Raw genomic sequence first — 12,235 nt, forward strand, 5'->3', positions numbered from 1 at the left:
TCAATAAAGCAAAACAGACAGCATTTGTAAGTATAGCTTTAAGCTAAATGTGTCGGCAAATGCAAAGGTTTCCATTGACCTGCATTGACAACACAATGAAAAATGCATGATTTCACAGCGAGAGCTCTTTTATCCATGGAGCCAGATCAATAGTGGGAAGGATTTACAGAATCAAAGTTGTTATGTAGGCGATGTTAACTCATGACTTTAAAATAAATAAATCAAAACTAGAGTGAAATCTGGAAGAACAAAGCTGGAAGGCTAAGAAACAATTAGGAGAGTGAGTGAGTACCAGGAGTACACACTACCAGGAGTACACACTGTTCACAATAAGGCCAATTAAATGGAATACGGGCTGATGGGTTGAACCTTCTACTGCTTTGAAAGTATTTTTACAGTGTATATTAATTGTATTCTGTGTTATATATATATATTGTGTATATGAATTAATAAGTACAATGTATGAACACACACACACACACACACACACACACACACACACACACACACACACACACACACACACACACACACACACACACACACACACCCCCACACACACACACACACACACACACACACACACACAGGGTAACCTGGTGAAGCACCAACCGAAAATTGATTTCAACAACACCATGACAGGGCTAATTATGGTGTAAGGCGAGCCATGCCTGTGGCCTGACCTTTGACCCCGCCAGTGGACTGAAGACGAGCCAGCAGCTCTCAGCAGAGGCCTGTCTGGCTCCAACGTGTGACAGCAGATAGGCAGAGAGAGAGAGAGAGAGAGAGAGGGAGGGAGAGAGATAGGTGGACAGGCAGAGAGAGAGAGAGGGAGAGAGCAAGATGGACAGACAGAGAGAGAAAGAGAGAGAGAGAGAGAGAGAGAGAGAGAGAGAGAGAATGTGAGTGAGAGATAGCTGGCACACACAAAAAAATAGAGACATAAGACATGAGAGAGTGAGACAAGAGGAGAAAAAGGAGACACAAAGAGAAAAGGAAACATGATAGAGAGCGAGAGCGATATGGCGAGAGAGAGACTGAGAGATAGATAGGGGATAGGGGGTTTGAAAGAGAATGACAGACAGACAGACACACAGTCACGGGGGTGAGTGTGTGTGTGTGTGTGTGTGTGTGTGTGTGTGGGTACCTGGTGGTCACTTCGGCTCTTGAGCACGGGAGCTTACAGATAGCAATCAGCGTTTTGTCGTTTTTTTTTTACACTTTAGCTTAAAGCTAGCTGCTAGCCTGCCACCAGCTGCAGCCCCAGTGTTTTCATCTCCACACACACACACAGGCACTCACACACACACACACACACACACACACACACACACAGACACACACACACACACACACACACACACACACACAAGCACACATAGGGTGCGGGGCACTCTGTCTTTTCTTCTGACGGAGATAAGATGTATAAATTATGAGCAGCTGACACAGTCTGCTCCAGCGCCGCCGGCATCTCATCAATCACCAGCCTGTGTGTCAGCAGGTAACTGACGTGGCCCCTGGAGGCAGAACCCCCCCCCCCCCCCCCAAACACACACACACACTCCTTTAGGAGTGTGAGAGTGTGTGTGTGCGTGGATGTGTGTGTGTGTGTGTGTCTTGTGTATGCGTCTCCTTTTCTTTTTGTTTGCATGTGATTGTGTTCCCGCGCTGTCGAAGATGGTTCTGTGTGTGTGTGTGTGTGTGTGTGTGTGCGTGTGCGTGTGTGTGAACAGCTGATCCAATCGAAACTGTGAACAAAAACAGCACACTTTATTTTTTTTGTGTCTGTGTGTGTGTGCTTATTTTGTGGTAGAGTAGTGTGTGTGTGTGTGTGTGTGCATGTGTGTGAGTGAGGAGTGTGCGTATTTAACTTGCGCACAAACTCAAGGTTTTTCACTGTTACTGCTCGGGGCGTCGGGTGTTCTGATACACTCTGACAAGAAAAACCACAACACAGAGGAAGAGGAAGAAGATGAAGGACAAGATGGAACACAACACAACAGGGAGAGGGGGAGAGAGACAGAGAGAAAGAGAGAGAGAGAGAGAGAGAGAGAGAGAGAGAGAGAGAGAGAGAGAGAGAGAGAGAGAATTCGTAGGGAGTGCTGAAGCATTTCTTGAAGAGCTTAACATGCTAACCGTTAGCCATTTTGAATGAATTTGAATAATTTTGTTTCTCACCTTCCCTATTCCTTGCTATGTGTACCATGAGGGTTTCAGGGCCTAGCTTGAGATGGGACTGCTTGCTAAAATAAATGTGCAATTACACTTCCTGATCCATGTTTAAGTTGAATCATTGCTATATTACATTGTGGGCTAACGCTAAATCCGTTTTCTGAACCCCGACACACGAGTCATTTCAAACAGTCATAGCTTTAGCATTTAACACATTGTTGCTAAAGTAAGCAACCTAATTACACAGTTGCGCCTCAGAGAGGGCACAAAAAAAAAAAAAAAAAAAAGCGATAATTACAAGCTACAAGTTGTCTGTGTCATAATCCACATCACTCTATTATTTTATTTACGGGCGCAATCATAGCCTTTCCGTCAGACATGTTTACCCGAATTAGGATCTAATTTCATTGCCGTAATTACAAGCAACGCTGTCTAAGAATACCAGAGAGGATGAGGACTCCCATACATGGCCATCATAGAATCATAGAATATGGGCTGGTGGTGTTAGACAGCCAGTTAAAAAATAAAGACTGATTGGTTAGGCATGATCAATCAATGACTGACCATCATCAGATGATCATTTAAAACATTACTTCTCTTTGGATTTGAGGGCAGGCCACGTTAGTTGCAGCCCGACTGGCTCAGTGTTTGCGTACACCATTTTTATTACTTACTTATTTATTTTGCTGCTTTTTTTTCGCGCGTACACAGCCTTAAGCAGGAGGAGTCTGCAGGTACACACAATATTGATTCTCCTCTGTCTGGATGAAAGTCCAAGGAGAAGGAGGAGGAGGGAGGAGGGGTAAGAAGCAGAACATCTCTTCACTCTCCCTACAGGGACAGGAACCAAGAGAACTTATCTGAGTGCCAGAAGAGAGAGAGACAGAGAGAGAGACAGAGAGAAAGAGAGAGAGAGAGAGAGAGAGACAGAGAGAGAGAGAGAGAGAGAGAGAGAGAGAGACACACAGAGAGACACAGAGAGAAAGAGAGAGAGCGAGAGAGAGAGAGAGAGAGACAGAGAGAGAGAGAGAGAGAGAGAGACACAGAGAGACACAGAGAGAAAGAGAGAGAGAGAGAGAGAGAGAGAGAGAGAGAGAGAGAGAGAGAGAGAGAGAGAAAGAGAGGGAAGGCTGTCATGTTCCGTGTGATGGGCTGAAAGGCAGGAGTTGGCCCGTAGCGTCAGGAGGGGAGTATCCCCCCCCCCCCCCCCCCCCCCCGCAACACCACCACAAAACCAACCTCTGCGCAAACAACACATAAACAGATCCGTCCACAGAGAACGGAGACAGGGACCGCGAGACAAGAGGAAGGGGGGTGGAGCAGGAGGTGGAGGAGGAGGTGGGGGTGGTGGTGGTGGATGGGGAAGGAGGAGGAGGGCAGACAGGTGTCAGTGAAGAATGGCGTGTGTGACAGAGGGCATCGGGAGAGACGTTTGATGCAGGAGTGACAGGAGGAGATAGAGCGAGAGTCTCGGGGCGGCCGCGCCGATGTTTACATGAAAGCTTTGGCGTGCGTCCACGCCCGTCCAGCCCGACCGGTCATCTCTCCTCTCTCTCTCTCTCTCTCTCTCTCTCTCTCTCTCTCTCTCTCTCTCTCTCTTTCTCTCTCGGCCTGTGTCCTATCGAGTTCTAGCCTTGGCCGTTCTAATTCCTGATGATGTGTCATGAATAATGCAGCCATTAGCTGTAAGGCGCAACTTGACGAGCTCTTACGGCCGTGCGAGCAGCAGTATATCAATGACACTATTGTTTTGGGACTGGCATGGCGGATGGAGACGGGAGGCGGGCAGAGTGTTTGAAGACACATTATCTTTTTTACCCCCTCATAGAAGAGAGAGAGAGAAAGAGAGAGAGAAGAGAGAGAGAGAGAGAGAGAAAGGGGGGGAGACAGGGGGAGATGTCTGGAATGCAGCTGACAAAAGCTGGGCCGTCCTGCAATCGGATGAGTCTGAGGGGACGCAAGCCCATCTGATCTGAACTACTGTCTGAATATTATCTTACTAGGAGAGAGAGAGAGAGAGAGAGAGAGAGAGAGAGAGAGAGAGAGAGAGAGAGAGAGAGAGAGAGAGACCTAGGGGAGACGTGGGCCAGGAGGGGAGGAGAATGTGAGGGCTAGCAGGACAAGGGTTCCTATGATGAGGCCTCTGTGCTCCACTCTTTTCAAAACCCAGGTGTGATGAAAGTCTGAGCGGTGTCAGGGACGGCCACTGCGGTAGCAACCGCGGCCCGCCTCTCACTCACATTACCTGCCCTCCCCCCTCCCCTCCCTCCCCTCCCTCCCTCCTACCCGGGGTGATGGACACGGGACCGGTTGGCGGGCAGAACGCCAACTGGCGGCGAGGCGATGCCCATTGTGCCCTCTTCCCAGCCCATCTGCCGGTGACACGGCACCGGCGTATCGGGTGAGAGGCCCGGGAGGTGATACCCGACGTCATATTAAATGTCTGCGCCGCTCCGGGTTACGGTGGTAGCTCTTATACACACACACACACCCTGCCAGATAAAAGAAAGGATATTTCCCGGTTGAAAGGGAGACATTACATCGCATGTCATCCAGGGTGTGTGTGTGTGTGTGTGTATGTGTCTGTGTGTGTGTGTGCGTGTGCTTGGATGTGTGTGCATATACTTTTTTGTGTGTGTGTGTGTGTGCGTGTGCTTGGTTGGGTGTGTGTGTGTGGGTGGGTGTCAGCGTGTTCCAGTGAGACATGTCTGCTGGCAGGCCGTGTTTCAAAGCCTGGCACATATCTTGCCTTGACCTAGTTGGGGAGTGAAAAAGGTATTGGTTGTCCTATTGTTTGATTGGAGGAGCGATGTGTGTCTGCCTGATATCAGACTATCAGGTGGTTATCATACAAAAACATGTCATGACTTGCGATGCCTTGTGGCGCTTCCTTGTGTTCTCGATAAAGTTATAGAGTGACGCATTGGTTTATTGTTTCGTGTTTGTATTAATAAAAAGCTTGTCACTCGAAGCTATTTGGCAGTGAGTTTGACGAAGGATAATCTCTCCTTGAGTTTTCCTGATTTGTAAGTATTGCACTAGTTTAACTGACGCAAACTGTCAGCCAAGTAAAGTTTTTGTGTATTTTTCTTCTTAATAAAAGTTAGTAATGCATCGCTCAGATAATTAGCCTCATTGTCAAAATTTGTACAAATACGAAGGTGTGAGAAATAAATCCAAGCTCAATCTTTAAAATGTAACCGTATATTAATTTGTAATTAAAATAGACATGTGAAATAAGTCTTGACACCAGCCCACGGAATAATGCTATTCCCATGACAACTACCTAATGCCGTTAATAACTGACAAATTCTCATCTGACAAACTGAAATTGAGGCTGACACAATTCTTCTTGAAATAAGAATCTGTACCCACTTCACCTCAACTCAATGAAATGTTTCACCCAAACACCACAATTAACCTTGTACCTACCTCATGGCCGTCTTTGTGCCATCTTGGTTCCAAACACTAGCTAGGTGGGGGAAATGACTGCCGAATTACACATTCAGTTCAACCACCCAGATGGCCTTAAAATCCAAGATGGCCGCTAGTTGAATAAGTTCCATAACCTCCACCACCACTACCACCTCCCTCATCACTACCTCCTCCCTCCCTCACCACCACCACCTCCAGCAGTCAGGCAGAGTGAGGGATGAGCAGTGTGTGAGTGTCACTCGACCTCTCTGGCCTTGTGCTGGCCTCTGGTATGTGCAGTCAAAGCAGTGGGCAGACCCTCACTCTCTCAAACCGTCCGTCCGCACCTCTGCACCAACACCCCATCCTCCGCCCTCCTCCATCATGCCTATCTACCTCTCCATTATGCTTTCTCCCACATCAACAGGCCCTTCTCATTCTTCTGTTGCCGGAACTGTTTCATTATCTCCCTCTTCCCCTACTTCCTAAAACACTCTCAATCCCTCATTCCATCTCTCTATCTTCCCCTCTCTCCTTCTTCGCCCTACTTGTTCTCTTTACCTGTGTGTTCTTTTTTCTCCCTCTATCTCTCTATTCACACAATTAGCTCTCCCACTCTCGGTCTCTCTCTCCCTCATTTTGCCTCCATCTCTTCCCCACCCACTCACTCACTCACTTTCTCTCTTTATCTCCATATCTCTCTCTCCACCTCTCTATTCACATTCTAAGAGTGAACAAAGTTAAAGAGCCTTGTTTTTAATATAAAAATGGGCAGAGAACCTACAGTGGAGTGTGTGCTGCATGCTGCAGAGGGCTGGCGGTCCGCGCTAGTGGTTTTCTTTGTGTTCCAACGCAGAGTGCGAGCGGGTAGAGCGATGAAGACGCGCCGCAGAGAAGTGGCAAGTAGCGTGAGCAGTGAGCACTAGTAGTACCTACGTAAACCCCGTACAAAGCCCGGGAGTGCTAATCTAACGGCCGCAGGGGCTTTATTTAAGTAGATCTAGTAACTATGGTGGCGAAACACACAAAGCTAAACAATACAAACACAGGGGGTATTTAGAGAAAGAGCTGGGTGAAGGACGTGGATTCGTTTGGCCAGGTCCGTAATGAAAGACATGTCGGCACAACGTCAACAACCCACAGAGTTAAAGGCAGCCATTTACATTAGAACAAGATTGAACGTTTGGCGGGCCGGTATAATTGAAACTGTGCATCGCCTCTCTCTCAAATGCCACTCAAACGCAACGCCCCTGACAAGCTAAGCCCTTTAATGCTGCAGATTGACTGGTTAATCCTTCCTTTCTCAGGTTAGAAGACTCACACACACACACACACACCCACGCACTGAGGCCTGCCGTGCCTCTACCTCCTCCTCCTGTCTTAACCCCCTCTAACCTAAACACGCTCTAGCACGCACACACACACACACACACACACACACACACACACACAAGTGCCTACAGACACACACACTAATATGTGCAGGCATGCACACAAAGACACACACACACACACACACACACACACACACACAAAAATGCATCTCCACCTCCATTGTACGCATCTCCACCTCCATTGTACAGGCACACACAACAGACACACACCCGCATGCAAAAGCTACAAAGCTGGGGGTGTCAGGCCTACCTGTCCTAACAGTGCGGCGTGTGCATGACCCGAGGACAGCTCCTGGGGACATTAATTATGGAGCAGACTGACTCGCTGAGAGAGGGAAGGAGACAGACAGACAGACAGACAGACAGACAGAGGGAGAGGAGAGGGAGGGAGGGAGCATTGGGAAATGAACGGTGGGAGGCCAGAGGAGTAGAGGTGCAAATAATACAATTGTTTGAAAAAACTATAAAACATAATCATCCCCATGAACCGCGCTTACCTATTTTTTCTTTAAGTGTCACGCTGCACCTACCTAACTCCTGTATTTCATCTGTTAATTACATCTGTTAATTATTGTATGTAGTGTCATGACACGTTTATCCACAGCAAAAGGTCATTAAGGAACAGGAAGGAAGGAAGGAAGGATGCTTACAGGTCGATTTTGGACATGGGGATTAAACCACGTCCCTTCAAACTCCCAAGCCACCTATCCTATCCTGCCTCCATTCATCCATCTAAACCACAACACACGTCTCCTCAGCTCAGTTAGCCTTTAGCCTAGCTGCCTCAGGTTTGCATCAGGCCAAGTGAGTGTTCTCGAAAAGCCAATAACATTATTTATTTCTGTGGATCACTGAAATTCCCTGAAAAAAGTACCTTTGGAGGTAAAAATTGAAAGCCAGAACATGCTGTGTATCTGAGGGTAAACAATGGAAGTCATGGACAGCCGTGTCTAGCCAGCAATCCTGAAGAAATCTAAACGTCAGCGTGGGATCAGAGAACATCTAGTCCAAACAACACAGAGTCTTTCTCCCTTTGAACCCTGATGGCTGTTAGATCAGATGAATCCCGGTCATCCCATGTCCCTCTCCTCTTCCCGACAGCTACGTTGTCTAATGCACCTTGTTAGGAATCTCCACGAAAACGCAAAACAACGCGGAGAGGTCAACGCCTTTGAAGGTTACCTCCCACCCTCTTCTTCCTCCTCCCTCTTCGTTCTCCTCGGCCTCTGTCGTCGGCGTGGAAACATAAAGTAGCATTCATGTGTGCCGCCTGTCAGCCAGGTGTCTTAATGATGCAGAGTTAACACATACTAAATAACAGTGTCTCCCCCCCCCCTCTCTCCGAACGCACTGACAGCCTCAGAAATAATTGACCATCTCGCTCACAAACGGAGACGCAGCAGGCAAGATAATTCAATCCCGCCGGCTGACAGAGCCCATTGAGTGTGTCACCGGAGGGGTGCAGCGCTATACACAAAGCAATGTCAGGTCAGGGGGATGCAGCCTCCTGCTAGCTATTTGCGATGGCGTCTCTGAGGCTAAATTACCTGGCACTCCATAATATGGTCTAGTTAACTAATTTCCTGACAGCGCACTGTCTCACAAGAAAAGTCTTGCATACACGGCCTGTCAAAAACATGATGGGTTTGTCGCCCCCCCCCCTCCCTCCCCCCCCCCCCCCCCGTCACCCCCGTCTACCCCGTTTTTGTCTTTTTTCTTCCTGTACCTTTTCTTCCCTTCTCCAATACTTGGCAGCCTCTCAACTAAGAGCTCATATCCAATATCCTCTCCCGGTGTGCCAAGAAACACGTCTAATTCGAGACAAAAACGCGCAGAGGTGAGAACGAACCAAAAGGAGAAACATAACCTTATTATGTGTGAAGGCTAGCACGCCGTGTGTCATTACATCCACGGGTTCCCAGGGAGGGTGTGCGTTGCAGGGGTAGCGGCCGTCCACAAGAGTCCCTTTTTTTTTTTCTTCTCTGCATCGCTTTACTCACTTAAAAAAGCGAGGGAACAAACCATTAACCCCCCCCCCCCCCCCACCACCACCTCCCTCCACCTCTATTATCCCGATGAGCCGGGCCCCGTGGACACGAACAAGCGCATATATATATATATATATATATATAAAAGGGTGTATGGTGTCCTGTCGGTTTGTTGTTGTACACGTGTAAATCACTAATTTTATGACAGTGACGAACTGAAGTCAACAAAGAAAAAAAAAAAACGAAAAAAAAAAAACGAAAAACCGCAAGCCCTCAGCAGCGGGGTCAGGGAACGGGAAACCGAAAACCACCCTGGAACAAAACGCTCCGCACAGCTTCACCTGGCGGAGCACGACCTGAGGCCCATAGCGACAGAGCCAGGTGACAATGGCCATGCAGAAAGGCCTGCCTGCTTATACGGCGACTCCCATGAATACAGCTCTCGCACGCCTCACAGCTCACGACGGTTGTCGTCGCTTTAAAAGTTCACAATGTCACACCAAGGTTTGTCTCCCCTTCTCTCCCTCCCTCCCCCCCACCCCCTCTCTCTTTTCTTTTATTTTGCATTTGTTCTCATTCAACGAAGACGAGGCCTCTTTCTCCAACCTCCCCCCCCCCCCCCAAACCCCCAACCCGACAATGACAGTAGGTTGAAACGCTAGCTTTTATTACGCGCACAAAGTATAAATAGTGTAATCTATCAGCGCTGCCAATCAGAATGATTGATTATGGGGGCTGTCAGGGAGGCTGAGTGACACATTAGAAAAGTTTGGTTAACAATGCCTGTAGCTGGTGGCGGACGGCTGCTCCACCACCCCGGCTCAGTGATTAATGTGTTGTCAGCCTGTAATCCCACACCCACACCTAATGAGGCGGGAATTTATCATCTTGGCGGAGTGGCAGATGTCAGAGGGAGGGGGGAGGCGGAAGACGGAGTCCAAGTGGCTGGAAACAATATACTTTTGAGAGCTTGTGCCTGATATGTCTGACAAGCCTCCCCCCCCCCCACCCCCCAAAGTGAAAAAAACTCCACAAAGAGGGCCTGTGTTATAAGGACAAACTTCAATGGATGGGGACTTTCTGGGAGGTTGGGGGGAGGGAAGGAAAAGTGGGAGGAGGAGGAGGGGGGGTGGGGGGGGGGCTGTTGGTGATGTCCAGCTCTTCCCCCTCCTTTCCCTTCTCCTCCTTCTCCTCCTCCTCCTCCTCCTCCTCCACGTTCTCTTGCACGCTCCTGAAAGTCAACAACTGCTGCTGGGGGCATAAAGAGAAAAGCAGGACTTTTTTCAACTTCACGCTGTTGCAGGCAACGCCGAGACCTTCATGAATAACAGATAAATATGAGCTAAAGTAGAAAGAGATTTGATTTGTTGTTTATCGAGATAACAGCTACCAGAAAAGTAAGCTACTTTTACAGGGAGTAGTAAAACTGTGGTTTGTTATGGCAACAAAACGTGGAGGGGAAAGAAACGAAACGAGAAGTCAATCTTTTCGAGCGGTCCTTTTGAGTCTGGACTTTGAAGATTTATTAACACGTCAGAAGTAGCTGTGTCACTGTACATGACAACACCATTATCGGATACACTTTATCTGAATACGGATAAACAAATAGGAAAGTTATCTCAAAGTATGAGCCCAGATAAAAATCAACTCCTCATCAAAGCACGCCACACCGCGATCCAAATCATGATTAATGCGGCACAGTCGGTGTCTGGCTCTTAAACCGAAAGGCTGCAACGCAAATAAGTAACTGATTTCCTTTGTGGGCCCCGGAGTTTGGCCGCGCACCAAGCAGCCGACACCCGGAGGAGGGCCATTAGGCAGAGCGACGTGGCTTTCTTCAGGAGACACAAAACGCTATCTAAGATGTCTCTCATTAGAGCAAACAGCGTCGCCCCCCGTCCCCCAGCAGAGAGTCACCAGAGAGACCGCAGATAGTCAGGATCCAGTCTGATCGACCCGATAGTGCGAACGTCCTGGGACTGTACTCTGCCACGTTCGGGAGGAGAAGCGAGAGAAAAAGCCGCCTACGATAAGCAGAGTAATTAAAGTGCAGATGCGTCGGCGGATACGGCGGCTTTGGCGCGAGAGCGACGTCACTAGGAGTTATGCTGTTTTTTTTTCCTGGCACCCTGGGATGAAATGAGAGACGGGTTTTAAAGGAAAGTAGATCAACCGGGAGAGTTAAGGTTGCCGTGCCCCGTTTTCCTGCCCTTTTTGTCTTGTTTGTTTTGCTCACCGATTCTGCTTCCACGGTTCTGTTTGAACCCCAATGGTTAACACAAGGAAGTATCTTATTCCCCTAAGCTTCCTGCGTTTAAAAAAAAATTAATTTCAGTTCGAAAATAAAAAAGCTAGACTTCCAATGAGGCCCACGGCAGAGGAAGTAAATATTTCAAACTATGAAAGTGCTATATTATGACAAACCCAATATAACCCCAAATGTTATTTCAGCCACAAACAAGTCCACATTTAATGCGCAAAAACGCCAAAATGAAATAGGAAGAAGCGAGTGCTGTGACACGACACGTCCAAGTGGATGAAGCCGCCGTAAATCTGACGGAAAAGAGGGAAGAAAGGCCTCCTCTCACTGCTGACCAGCGCCGGCCCTAAAACCCCACCGCTAATCACAGGAGACGTCAATACAACACACACTCTATCCACAGAGGCACTCTCCGCTCCCAGTGCCAAAAAGAATCGCAAGCGAAAGTGAAGCCCGGCCACTCCAACGTCTAATAAAAGCCCTTTCGGGGAAGAAAAAAAAAAAGACACACACGCACACATGTTTGTTTTTATGCCGTGCGTTGGGCCAGAAACGAATACATTTATCATTTTTGTGATTACAACGTTGACGTGACACTCGGGGTCACGCACCTCCCGTGTCTCCCTGCTTTGAAGGAGGCTGTAAATCACGGCCGGCGCTATTACTTACAATTAAATGTGCTTTAAACTTTTATTGTGTGTTTATGATGTGCAGCGCTCTGGATGATTTATGTGGACGGTGTGAGTCACTCTCTCTCTAATTGCTGTTGTTTTCTCAGCTTGTGACCCCCAGGTGACCCCCGCAGCAACAGCTGCCAGAGCCTCCTGAACGGGGCCGGGTCCCACCGGCCCCCCTAAATCAGCCGGGACCCCCCCCCCCCCCGCCCCCCCTCTGGTCTGAACCTAGATACATACGTTCACATCCACACATCCACCTAGACACACACACACACACACACTCTGGTCTGAACCTAGATACGATCACATCCACACATCCACCTAGATACA

At 48.4% G+C, this 12,235-nt stretch overlaps 1 protein-coding gene across 1 annotated transcript in view; it reads right to left on the bottom strand.

Annotated features, from left to right (window-relative positions):
* Positions 1-4,454: 4,454 nt before the first annotated feature.
* lrmda (leucine rich melanocyte differentiation associated) overlaps positions 4,455-12,235 on the bottom strand; it is a gene marked incomplete at its 3' end in the record, with an annotated part of 130,332 nt that continues 122,551 nt past the window's right edge. Inside the window, exon 6 of the mRNA XM_084470180.1 lies at positions 4,455-4,544. Within this exon, the coding sequence (XP_084326306.1) occupies positions 4,455-4,544 (90 nt within the window). The remainder of the gene's footprint in view (positions 4,545-12,235) is intronic.

Source organism: Micromesistius poutassou, assembly GCF_964030765.1.
Source record: "Micromesistius poutassou genome assembly, chromosome: 7".
NCBI classification, from domain to species: domain Eukaryota; kingdom Metazoa; phylum Chordata; class Actinopteri; order Gadiformes; family Gadidae; genus Micromesistius; species Micromesistius poutassou.